We start from the raw sequence: 13,446 nt of genomic DNA, 5'->3' as shown, positions 1-13,446 counted from the left end.
AATTCATGTTGCTTTGATAAGGGCTCTTTTCAAACTGATGTCTTATCCTCCTTAATGCCTCAATCTAGATCCTGTTCAGACATGTTATAACAAGTTAGTATGAGTTTATTTTGGTGCAAAAAATTTTTGAAATCCATGCATAGTCTTTTCAGAATATGCATTTTCCATGAACTTTTTGAAGTCCCCTTGTATACCTCCACCTTAGAGAAATGTGTTTCAGCAGTTGGTGAGGGATACAGTTGAGCAACAAATAGGAAACAGAGGGATGGAAGAGATAAAGGCAAGGAATGTGTGTGGTCCACTCCATCAGGATGCTTGGCTTTGAAGAGTGTTGAAGCAAGAGGGGTATTACCTTGGGGGAAATATGAAGAAAGTAATTTATTTGATGCAGGAGGTTAATAGACAGTAGAGATAGAAGATAAAAGACAGATTAGGGAGGAGATTAAATAAAAACAAAAGTGGAGGGTTTATCTTTAAAAGGAATGAAGACAGCCTCTTCTGAAATGGGAGGAAGGAAGTAAATCTGAGGGCATTTGTCACTGTTGTATAAGAGGGAAGGGCATCTGTTAAGGCGTCTTGGGAGCTAGAGTGAACCTGGAGCCTTGAGAAGGCAGGAGAAGAGTTAAAATAGTCACTATAAGGAACAAAAATGGAAATCAGCCCGGCTAAGCACCCGCACTGTTAAACCATCCCCTTGAAATGGGGCCAGTTAGTATGAGTGTAAGCCTTTCCCAGCAGGAGCAGAGACAGTAGGTTATTGAGCAGATCCAGGGTGGGAATGTTGGATGGACAAGGCAGAATGGATTATTGAGGGTGCCTGAGTGAGTATTGTGGAAGTAACTGACCACAGGGTTCAGAAGAGATGGCCCAGGAACAGGTGGGTGGAAATGCCACCTCAAGGCAGAATGTGCACTCAGAAGTCTCTCAGCTGTAATTTATGGTTCTTCTGTCACAAGCACCTTGACAGCAACATATCCCTTATATTTTCTCATTTTCCATCAAAATTCTCATTCTGTTGGGTCACTCTTTGGGCACAGAGGCTGCAGGCCAGGTAGGAAAGAGTCAGTGCTGGCCCCTATAGCAGAGTGGTAGAGTGGTGGCCAGAATTCTCCATCAAGTCACTTCTAGCTTTCATATTCTGTTGCCCTGACTTCATTCAGTACTGTAGTTCCAGCTGCTGGGCTCTCCTCTGGCACCCTCCCGGCTAAATTCTAACTTGTCATAATTCTACAAGTTAGTCTTTTTCCTAGAAGGGCCCTCTCATAGATACAGGCCCTCTCTCCTGCCATAGGAACACTGCAACCCTGTACATAGAAGGGTATCATCTCACATGTGTGCACATAGGGTAAAGTCTGCCTCTCTAGGGAGTTGGCTGTTTTTAAAACCAGAGCACCCTAGAAGCTGCACACTGGTGACTCTTGCTTGCTAAGAAACGTGTTGTGGAATCTGTAATCCAGCAGGGTCACTGAACACTACACAAACATACCTTACTCAGAAGTGGAATTATGGCTTCTGCTAGGAGAAGGCAGGCTTGAGTAACCTCCTTAGGTTTCTCAAGAAAGAATAAATAAACATGCATATAAGCAGGAGCTAGTAGATCCAATTTATCTAGACTCTCAAAAAGCCTTTCACAAGATTCCATACAAAGTCTACTTTTAGAAGTTGGCTCTTTTGAGAAACAGGCTTATAATAATCATTATCATTGTAGAGTTTTAGATGATGGGTTTCATTTGCATAAATAACACTGTGCGACCTCCCCTTGAAAATCCCGTGTCCATAAGTCACGTTACAGCACTGGTACTACACAACGGCCACCTGATGTTTACTGTTGTCGGGAACCGGTAGCACGCTGAGCCTGTAATTCATTACAGACATTGTAATGATGGCAGTCAGAGGCACATCATTGCTACTCATGATCACTAATTAAGTGATGTCTTAATAAAGTATAAATACAGGGGAAGAACAGCTTCCAGAATTCAGGTAGTATTTTCTGCCCAAATCTTCCAATATTGTGTCTGAAGTTGTTTGTTCATGACTAAATATAAAATGGAACACTGTGCAGGAGGCATTGTCTCAGTCAGTCTTCAACCCTAGGAGGAAAAGATGATCATTTCTGTTGTAGAGAGGAGTAAGTGAAACCTAGCTGCCCTATAGCCAGGAAGGGACAGAACCTATATGAATCCAGAACACTCTAATCCTGACTCTCTTAACCACTTTACTCTTAGCTAGCAAAATCAAGAAGAGCAGCCAGAGCTCCCACAAACATATTCTTTCTTATTGTAAGTTTGTTTCATAAAGAGGATTCCCCATATCCAGGAATCAGCCAGATCAGTACTGCCTCTACTGGATAGGTGGATTATTTGTACTTTGTCAGTGCCGATTTTAGGTAGTGTGATTGAGTTGAGTTGGAGATGATCACTCCACGTTCTCTGCTCTTTTTCCAGCCCATTGCTAGCTGTGTCCTTTGCCACTTGTTGTGCTGTTCCGGGAGTTGCCATTCTGACCTTGGGGGTGAATCCACTCACAGGAGCCCTGGGGCTCTTCAACATTTTCCTGTATACCTGCTGCTACACACCACTGAAAAGGATCAGCATTGCCAACACATGGGTCGGAGCTGTGGTTGGGGCCATCCCGCCTGTCATGGGCTGGACAGCGGCCACGGGCAGCCTCGATGCTGGTAAGTGTCCCGCGATGTGGAGTCTCATATGAGCACACTCAGTCAAGGAGGCATTTCCTCCCTGAGCTGTAGCACTTGGTTCGATTCCATTCCATCCCACGTTAATTCTTTTAGCAAATGTGCTGATGTGGCAGACTGAAATTCTGTGGACACAGAGTAAAGAGAGACCGTGTCATCCTGGCTGGTGGGTGCACATGACATACACTTTCCCTTGTAGGGAATGTCTGGGAGAAAAAAAAGGAAGCAGTGCTGCCTACCTGTGACTACAGGTGGATAAAGAAAGTACCCGAAGCCATGATGAAAATCACAAACGAAGCTAGGACTAACGAATTCATGGGGCGGGGAGAAGGTATCTGGAGCTGGCCTCCAGTCTCCCATCAAAGGGGTTTCGTCTCACGAGCCAGCCTCCTGTGTTCCCCTCTTATGAAAGGGCAGATTATTTTCATTAGTTTCTAATTTATTTTTATATGATTTGCTTAAATCGTTCATACTGTCTATAGTAAAACTATTGAAAGATTCCTACATTTTTTTGGTGGTATGTCACAACTAAATTTGTGGGGTGAAAATAGCTCATTTTTACCATCTGTAAGGGAAGTTTCACAGTCTAATTAGTCAAGTAATTAGTGTTTTTGACCGACACTTAGGAAGGAAGTGGTGAGGTTTCCTGCAATATATGTAAGTACATATTTTTCACATGAGAGATCAAAAGGCAGTTGACCATAAACCGTTACCCTGTAAGCCACATTTCTGAAACTTTTCATAAAAGCTCTTACACTCCAATTTGGCAAGCTTACAAATGCGATTACACCTTTACCATGATTGTCTCTTAGAATGGTTTTAATATCCTGTAAATGTCAGATTTTAATGAATCTACAAATACCATATTCTAAAACGTATGTGCTTGTGTGTTCTGTGATAAACCTAAAACCAGAGCCCCATCCACGTGGGAGGCAGTGTCAGCAAAGCGGTGGTGAGCAAGGAAGCCGGCGGCGCTGCCTGGATGGGGAGCCCGACCCCACCACTCATGAGCTGTGCATGCTTCATGGCTGAACTCAGCCTCTTTCTGCCACTGTCTCCTCATCTCCCACATGGGGCTAATAATCTTCTCCCCTCCTGGAGTCATTGTGAGGATGAAACGAATTGTTATTTGTAAGGTGCTGGACCATGGTGAGGGCTCAATTTGGGATCTGTATGCTGTTGTTATCATTCAGGAGTCCTCCTTCATACAGTGGAGGGACTGGCACAGATCAGGAAATGGAAGATTTTGTTTGGTTTGTAAGCTGAGCGATGCAGCCTTGTCCTCTGGCTGTTATTTTGAAGACTGAGGCGCCTGCAGCCTGGTGGGAAAGAGTGCCGGGGTCCTTTTGTGAGGTTTGCAGTGGATGAGGGAAGGGAGGGTTTAAAGCCTGGGCTTGGCATCCCTGGGCTAGATGACATCTGCGTGTTCATCCTGGTTTATAGTTGACCTTCACAGAGCACACCTGCACACCACCAGCCCTCCTGCTCCCGGTCACGTTCCTCTTCCGTAGTTCCACCTGGAGCTCACCTGACTTGACCCCAATTCCCTCTCCCTCTTAACGCAACTGTCCTCTTCCCTCTTATTTCCCTCAAACCTTTATAGTAATTGTGCAGACATTTGAGGTGGAGACCATGAAAGTGTGGGACTTCCTAGGCTGTGCATGGGGAGTATCCCCCTTCCTCAAGGGTGTAGCCCCACTTCAGCACTTGGGTCCCTGCACTGAGCCACCTGCCTATCTGATGGAGACACCCCCATCCCTGGCAGGAGTGCCTGAACCCTATTCAGCTTCCTCAAACCTGGCACCAAGCAACAAGAACCTTCTCTTTCTGGGAAGACCCAGACAGGGCCAGAGTCAGGGCCAAGTATTACAGCCTTAGGGACAGGTAGTACAGGAGACTGGTATGGGCAGTTCAGTCCCAGGCCATGGAGAACTTGGTCACCACTGTTGTGCAGTGTTGTCCTAGGGCCCAGGTTCTTGCTGAGGGCTAGAGGCCCTTGTCACACTTCCGGGCAGTTTCCTCCTGAAGAGAGCCTCAGCATGTGCAGGCTGGAGTTGCCTCCCCGGAGGCTAGAGAAAAAGAGCTTTTCAAAAGTCCTCACTTAGGAGTGCGCATTCAGACAAGAGCCCTTATTTGTTTAAGGATAGTCTGGATTTGGCTAAACTGCTAATAGTCATGTTTAAAATAATTTTTTTTCTTTTGAGATGGCGTCTCGCTCTGTCGCCCAGGCTGGAGTGCAGTGGTGCGATCTCGGCTCACTGCAACCTCCACTTCCTGGGTTCAAGCGATTCTCCTGCTTCAGCCTCCTGCATAGCTGGGACTACAGGCGCCCGCCACCAAGCCCAGCTAATTTTTATATTTTTAATAGAGACGGGGTTTCACCATGTTGGCCAGGATGGTCTCTATCTCTTGACCTCGTGATCCGCCTGCCTCGGCCTCCCAAAATGCTGGGATTACAGGCGTGAGACACGGCGCCCGGCCTAAAATAAATTTTTTAATGTTGATTATAGTCTTTCTATAATACAGATTTAATCATTTGTATACAAACTCATTAATGATGGAAGCTAAGGGCAGCTCATCCCTTGTTTAGGTAGCAGAATGAAAGTACGTATTTGTCTTGGAAAATGAGACCCCTTTTCTACCCCAACAGAACCTGGTATAAAACAGAGCAGTCTGAAAGACATGTATAACCACAAAGAGAAGTTCCCTTGGCAGTTTTTGAGGTTGGCTTCTATTACAGTGTATCCTTTTACTTTAAATCTTAAAGATGCATTGTGGGGCACACAGTAACAACATGACTTACTGCCCCCAGAATCCCAGTTAATTGCAGATCAAACCATATGCTTAAAGCCTTGTCAAGATTATACAGAAAGAGTACTACTTTACATAATGCTTTAAACTACTTCAAAAAAGTTTCCAAACATTAATTTGATAGAACCAACTTGAGATAAGCAGCAAATACTTAATTGAATGAACAAATGAGTGAACATAGGTACCTTCTATTTTACAGGTGATAGAATCTAAGAGAATGTATTTTTAAACAGATTTTTATTGCTGGGATTTTAGGAACTGGGTTGAATATGGTCTTATATTGCTAAGTCATCTTCTAGAGCTGTACTGTCTTGTGTGGTAGCCACTAGGCTCAAGTGGCTATTTAAATTTAAATTTATACTAAACTTTAAAATTCAGTTACCCAGTCCCATTAGCCATATTTCAAATGCCCAAAGGCACATGTACCTAGTAGTTACACTACCAACAGCACAGATGTAAAACATTTCCATTATTGCAGAATGTTCACTTAGACCGTACTGCCTAGGTGGAAAGGTTGATGTCCTTATGAATCTGTATTTCATCATCCTCACATGAATATGTACATCAAATAATGAGACTGTACCTGTGGTCTCGCTAAAGTCTAAAACAGTGGTTTGCAAACTTCAGAGAACATGATAATTACCTGGAGAGCTTACTAACACAAAGATTCCCGGGCCCTACCCCTGGAACTTCTGATTCAGTGGGCTGGGGTGGGGTCTGAGAATTTTTATTTCTAACAAGTTTCTAGTTGCTGCTGATGCCCCTGGTCCAGGGACCACACTTTAAGAACCACCAGTTTGCAAAGACAGAACCAGACAGAGCTCTAGCCATTAGAATATCTTGAAAATACCTGGAGATTAGGACATAGGCAGATGGTATTATTTGAGATGTACTAATGGTGTCATTTATATTATTCACAGAGGGGATATCTCTCATCTGGGTTTTTATCTTAGGGGACATGTATAGTTATAAAGAGCCCTTCTGAGAAAAAAAAAAATGGCCAAAAAGGTTTCCCGTCTTCTGTGGTATTGCCAAGCACTTAATCTTTGAGCCCCCAAAGATGGATCACTTTAGATCACCACCTTTATAAACTGGTCCCCATAATTGCTTCATCATGCAAGTGTCAACTGGGGACCTACTGTTTGCCAGGCATTGAGAGACACAAACATAACTAAAACCCAGTGAGTGCCCTCAGGAAATCACATCTCAGGGTCTTTGGGGAGAGGCAGGCAGGTAATCAAATGATTGAGTGATCTAAGCTTTAGCAGGGCTGTGGGCTCTCTTAACTTACCCCAAACTGGTCCCAGATGACTTTGGAGAAGAAAGACTACAGAATTAAATCATGACCACTTTCCTTGAGGAGGGAATATGCTTTCCAGGAAGAGGGAAGAGCCTGTACAAAGGCTTACAGGCCTGAAAGCCAGTCTAGAGTGGGGTGGGGACACGTGCAAGGATGAGCCACCTGCAGAGGAAGTCATAGTTCATTCAGTGGTGAGAAAGACCCACTGGAGCTTGAGGCAGCATAACAGCAGGGTCATACGTTTAGGATCATTTAACAGTGTGCTGCAGGTTCTCCAAGATATTGGAAAGTCAGTAAATTGCAGAAGCCTGCCTTTATTGTCCTTCCAAGCCTGTGTGCCTCCTCTCACCTACTACTTCCTCTCCTCCACTTCCTTCTCTCTCCACTAGGGCTCCACCTACCCTAGACCTGCTCCCTCCCACACTCTTTTTGCCCTCCCTAGTTAATTTAACATTTTGCCTTTTAAGTAGTGAAGCATCAATCTGATCATCCTTTGAAGACACAGCTTGTTAACACCAGTGACCCTCCAAGCGGGGAAACGGATGAAGGATACATGTTTGAAGGGAGGCAGGTTGCACGGAACATATTCCCTTCTGAGCCAAGACATCAAATACCCAGCACCAACCCTTTAGTCACCCAGTCACCTTGACTGAGGATACTTTTGCAAAAGCCCTTCCTGGGGCTCAGTAGATGGTAGTCAAGATGGAGAGGAAGCCGCTGAGCCAAGATTTGAAATGGAAATCCTGCAGCCTCATATATTGAAGGCCCAATATATTTTGGAGGAGAGATATTTAAAGATTGGTAGCTATAGAAAACACTGTGCATTTGAGGCATCCCATGGGTCAGAGTGCTCCACCAAGCAAGGAAATGCAGTATGTCGGGAAGTACCTTTTCCCCTTTGTGGTGTCTGGCTCATTTTGTGCTTTTTGTGGTGGCTACAGGGCCAGATTAAGAATTCCAGGGGGCCTTGAGCACTGAAGAGATTGTGATGCCTCCTCTCTTCCTGCAAAGACATAAAACATAAAATAACTCTAAGGATGTTCCATGGGATTCTGATTTTTTTTCCCCCCACAACTACTTTGACTTTTTAAAAATCAGATAGTGTAAAAGAACTTCTAATTGTTCTAGATGCCCGGTGAGAGGCGTGGGTCCCACATAGGTGTCTGACCGGCCCGCTTCGGGAATCCAGCATGGGGTAAGTGAGGTAGGATGGCAGGGTGAAGAAAATGACACAGATGAGCAGGTGGATGTTGTGAAAGCTAAGCAAATGTGAATTGTTCGTGATGTTTGCTATTTTATAACTGCACAATGAACTGTAAGCAGCTCAGCTTTTCTCCCCATCACAGTGCCAACAGCTTTCAGTCCAGTGCTTGCTACAGAGAGTGCTGTGCCGCAAAGCGTGGGCCCAGCCCAGAGAGTGCTCTTTGTGGTTGTTCTGTCAGGGTAGTCAGGACTCTGCGGCCCAGCTGCTTCTGTGCACAGGAAGTAACTTCATTTTACAAAGCCCTTCTGTCTATAAAGGTAATCATTATAATGGGATTTTACTTGTGTCCATTTTCCTCTCAGCCTCAGAGTTAGGCCTTTTCCTCTCACCTGCCTAATTACCTTGTCTTATTTTTTTTTTTAATTCAGCCTAACTGCTGTTAGCAAAAACCATTAAAAATGATTCCTAGCTAAGATTCAGGAAAGGCAGAATGAGCGGGTTGCTTTCTGGCCCCTGGTCTAGCCAGCTTATTGTCACAGGAACTGCCGCACTTGGTTTGATTCTGCACACAGGGAATGGCAATGACAGAAGTGACCTGCTGGAGCCGCGGTGAAGGAGTCCACTCTGAGGAGGTAGGGGAGGGAGGGGACTGCAGATAAGTGCCCAGCCGACATTCCAGCTGCAAGCGGGCCTGGAGCCACACGCATTAGGCCTCTCAACAGTGTTTATCTCCAGAGACTATTAGTGTATCTCAGAGGCTTTGGGTTAAATCTGCTCCCCCTCCTTCTTGCCAAGGCCCCCTCTTTTCATCACTCCAATATCTTGGAAAGGTTCAGATTATTTTTCCTCATTTTCCTAAATTTGAATAAGTCCCATGTTTCGGGAGTGTATGGATTGGGCCTTCATAATGACCATCTTGTAGAGTGGATTTGCAGTTGCCTTTGGCTTGTGATTCAAATGTGTGTTAAGCATTAATTATGTCACCCAACATTTAGTTACAAATGAGGACTCAGAAATGGGATCTTATCAGGAAGTGACATTTGGCAGATGGATGGTTTTAGTAACAAAAAGAGAATGAGATTTTTTACCCTCAGCTGGTAAACTACAAAATGTTCAGTTCTGTTTCACTTTATTTACCTCCCTTATTCCTGGATGAGAAAGTAGAGTCGGAGTGAATTTATTCACTCACCCATTCAACAAATATTTATTGAGGGCTTACTAAGTACCAGGTACTGTTTAACCCAAGCACTTAATGATTTCCTTTATAACGCTGCCTCGGTTTGAAACCAAGCTTGAAAATGAGTATCTGTGTCTGTGTTCACTTTGTATAAGATTTTACCATAACTAGTTTTAGCACTCCAGATTAAGTTATACTAGCCTTGGAGCTCCAGATTAAGCTAAATGATAGTTTTAAAGACAAAATAAACAAGGAACATTTTCATGGGAATATTAGCAAACAAACAATATTTAGAACACTATATTCTCTTGAAAGACCAAAAAAAAAAAAAAAAAGAGCTACGAAAGAACATACTAGAAATTATGTTGCAAGCCCCCGGATTGGTGGTGTAATTGGAGGCAAACTGGTACTAAGGGCACTGAGGTCTTGTCAGTTGTGCTGTGTTGACCATAATTGATCACAAGCTTTTAGGAAGCTGGGCCAGTGCCTTCCTGAATGAATGATAGTTGACGGTGTGCCAGCCTCTGGTAGACATGGTGCCTGGAGCAGAGTGCACGTGTAACTAGTATTCTTCAGTGAATTAATATTTAAGTGATAAAGATGGAAAGACCTTCCAATATGAGCTAAGGGAGTAGGAAGCATTTGAATTTCAGAGAGAATTCACAGGTGCTTGAAACGTCCTTCCAAGGAAATGGCAAGAAGAGAAAAAGGGGAGCACTGTTTTCAGAGTCAGAGCTTTTTGCTTCCTTTACTCCCGTCTTTCTCTCTAAGTGAAACCTCCTCATGACTCTGCCTGGAGGGCGGCAGCACACAATGAGGTGAGGGAGAGGAGAGAATCCAGCTCCCTCCCGCCCACTGAGCCTCTCCATTATTCCTAAACTACTAGCAAAGAATTCTTCAAGGGCAAGCAGTTATTGCCCACTCTATTTCCTATTTTCAGGGGACTTTTAATCTTCCCTTTTGTCGCCTGTGCAGTTGATAAACTGGCCCCACATCCTCTTCCCTTTATCTGCAGCACCACAGAAGTCTATTGCACTGTTGAGGCTGATCTGTTTCACAAGCTCCTTTGTGTTGCCCCTCAAAAGAAAGGCTTTGAAATCTGTGACCATGAAGCCCTGGGTTTGGCTTTGCTTCCCCAGCTAGCCCCCAGTCTACATAACCACATAACCCTGAAAGCACAAATAGAGCCAGTCATGGAGCAGACGCGCTACCGTGGGCCACATCAGAGAGGAGACTATTGTACTGGTGAGGGAAGACCTCCCAAACCCAGCACCAAGGTTCACTGGAGCTAGGGTTCTTTATCCTTTGCAAGGCCATGCGTGGATGGTGAGTGACAATGGGTTTGGGGGGTAGGGGTGGGAAGGTGCCCACTGGGCAGTGAGAGAAAACAAGCTGAAACCGATGAACTCCATTCCACAAGGAATTTCCTGACAGAGTCAGAGCTCCAGCTTGAGGATTTTTGTCTCCATTCCATTCAGATACCATTTAGCTGGAATTGCCTTAGTTTTGTCAGCAAAGTGATGGAGGTGTGCTGTGGACAAGAGCATTTCTGGACAATGGGCAGAGGTGGAAATGATTGTGATTCTCCTCCAGTCTGTGTGTTGTAGAATGTTTGATAGATGCTTCGAGAGAATATAAAAATACATAACATTTTCAACGAGTCATCAGGAAGACATTAATGAGCCTTGCCCCACCTAATACAGCCCTCTAATCAGAGCCAGGTGCCACTGGATGAGGGTTCCCTCCAGCTGTTCTTACATACAGTACAGCAGATGTGCCCTTCTCCATTTTCTGAGTAAGGAGGGAAGTAACGATGCCCTGCACACCTGGACATTCTGTGGAGTTGCCTTTGCAGTGGGATTTCGGCTCCATGCTCTCAGGAAGCTGCTGTGCTCTGGAGAGCCATGTCTACAGATATGCCACCTAGATTTTCAGAATTTTCTATGTTCACAGACTAGCAAGTATTTGATTAACAGAAGAGAAGTGGACATTTCTTTCAAACATGATTAAACCAAATGTGTACAAAGATTGTGCAGGGTTAGGTAGGAAAATGGGAAGATACAGTTAAAAGAAGTCGAAAACACATGGTTTGTGTGAATGGACTGAAACTCAGAGACCAATTTTAGATCTCAGTTTACAAATTACTTCTTCCAGGAAGCCTTCCCTGACCTCTCAAGGCTGAATTAAGTGTTCTCCTGCCCTGCACTAAGTAACATTCACCATGGGCTGTAATCCCTTTGTGTTGTCTTTCTTCCTGGCCAGACACCAGCAGAGGACTTTGAAAACAGACTGTGCCTATCTCTAGGGGCACACAGTCCAGATTTGTTGTCATAGATGACAGACCCAATAAAAATGGACTGCTTTAGGAGCTTGAGGCAGAGGAGATGAGTAGAATACTTATCTTGAAGGAAGGTGAGGTCTTTGAATTAGTCAACTGAGTGCTTTATGTTTACTCCACAAGGAAGGTGGGTTCCACCACAGCCCCGGCACTAATTCAAGTCTTCCTGTTCTAGTTCACCTTATCTTGATGAAGAAAGTAATTTGTTTTCATCTTTTATAGGAGGAGAGGCAGTTGAAGCATATCAAGTAAAGCCGTGTGTGGGTGGTGGTTTTCTGATTACAATCCATTAAGGCTAGGCTGTGATTTCCAAACCTCCTTCATTTGTGACATGAGCCAAACCCACACCCAATTTCGTCTTACAGAAAACAGCATGCTACTCTCAGGAAAATGATTTCTTTAATTATGTTTATTTTAAGCAGAAGCATTACTGAAAAAAGTGTATTGAGCAAAACAAAATACTTCGGTTGACACACACAAAAAAGGAGGGCTTTTGAGAAAGACAAGGAAAATCTCACATTTGGAGCTGGTATTTTAGCCGTTTTCCCAGCTGAGGTTGCTCTTTCTGAGCCATTTCTAGAGCAAAGCAGACACTGAGCTCTGAATGATCTGATTCCTTCCCCCATTTCTAAGTTATCACTGATGTTGTTTTTCTTGAAAGACACTTCCCCCGTGCTTGTGGCTGTCATAACTGCAAACTCTTTGAATCTGAGACAGCTCGTGAGCTGGGGCTGGGCTTCTCTGTACATCGTGTTCAAAGTTTCAGCGTGACCCCACGCCCCAAGACTCTGACAACGCTTCCTCTTACCAGTCGCTTTAAAATCCAGAGGTCACTTTATTTACCATCAAAATATAAAGAAGTCTACTTGCATCACCCTGTTTACTCCGTCAGTTGCACCTGAGCATTCCAACCTTTCCTCTGTCCTTTTTAATTCCCTAGCAGTACTCACTGCCAAGAAAAAGTGCCTTCTAGTTGATAGTTTTGTCATTAAAACAGATCTCTCTCTCTCTTTTTTTTTTAAGGTACTAGAAAATGCTTCTGCAATTTTTTCTTTCAGCAAGCCTTCCTCTACCCAGAGCACCCAACAGTCCACTGATGTGGGAATGTCACAAACTTGAGTCTATGTGTGGCAACAACTTTTTTTTTTTTTTTTTTTAATAATTGATGTCTTGCTCTGTCACCCAGGCTGGAGTACAGTGGTGCAGTCATAGTTCACTGCAGCCTAGAACTCCCAGGCTCAAGCGATCCTCCCTCCTCAGACTCCCAAGTAGGCCAGACTATAGGCACGTGGCACCTTGCCTAATTTTTTGTAGAGATGGGGTCTTGCTATGTTGCCCCAGATAACCAACCACATTCTAACAGAAGGTGCTAATATCTTGTGCCAGTAGTGCTGAATATCATCAGGCAAATTAATCTTTCTCATCTATAAGATGATGATAATGATACCTATAGGCGGGGTTGTTGTAAGGATTCAAAAGCATATGTGTAACTGCCTGGCACGTAAAAGCCACAGGCATTTCAACTGAGATGTCTGTTATGTACCTGAAACTTAAAATAGTCAAAAGTAAAACCGTTCGTGTCTCTACCGTGAGCACACTCACCAGTGTCTATCCTAGGGTTCCCCACCTGAGTAACCCCCCTCTGCCACCCCCTCTGTCTCTCGACCCCCAGCCTGTTCCCCCCCTGCGCTGGGGGAAGACCCCACTCCTTATCTTGATTTCCAGATGCCTTCCCAGCCCCATCTTGTAACTCTCCCTTCCTCACTCCAGCCTCCATGCTGTCTCAGAGGCCTACTGGGACCTTTCCCAGCATCCAGTAGAGTTCTCCTTGCCATTAGTTGAGTCATGGCTTAAATGCCAACTATGGAAAGGCCTTCCCTGAGCACTCAGTCTCAAGTCACCCACATTGCATTACCCTGTT

The 13,446-nt window shown here is 44.5% G+C and overlaps 1 protein-coding gene across 1 annotated transcript in view; it reads left to right on the top strand.

Moving 5' to 3' along the window:
• The window catches only part of COX10 (cytochrome c oxidase assembly factor heme A:farnesyltransferase COX10), a 141,200-nt gene that overhangs the window by 122,084 nt on the left and 5,670 nt on the right, over nt 1-13,446 (top strand). The window contains exon 6 of the mRNA XM_024350477.3: nt 2,445-2,677. Within this exon, the coding sequence (XP_024206245.2) occupies nt 2,445-2,677 (233 nt within the window). The remainder of the gene's footprint in view (nt 1-2,444; nt 2,678-13,446) is intronic.

Source organism: Pan troglodytes, chromosome 19 (assembly GCF_028858775.2).
Source record: "Pan troglodytes isolate AG18354 chromosome 19, NHGRI_mPanTro3-v2.0_pri, whole genome shotgun sequence".
In the NCBI taxonomy this organism is placed as follows: Eukaryota; Metazoa; Chordata; class Mammalia; order Primates; family Hominidae; genus Pan; species Pan troglodytes.
The sequence above is the reverse complement of the archived record's forward strand: the minus strand, read 5'-3'. Positions and strand labels throughout refer to the sequence as shown.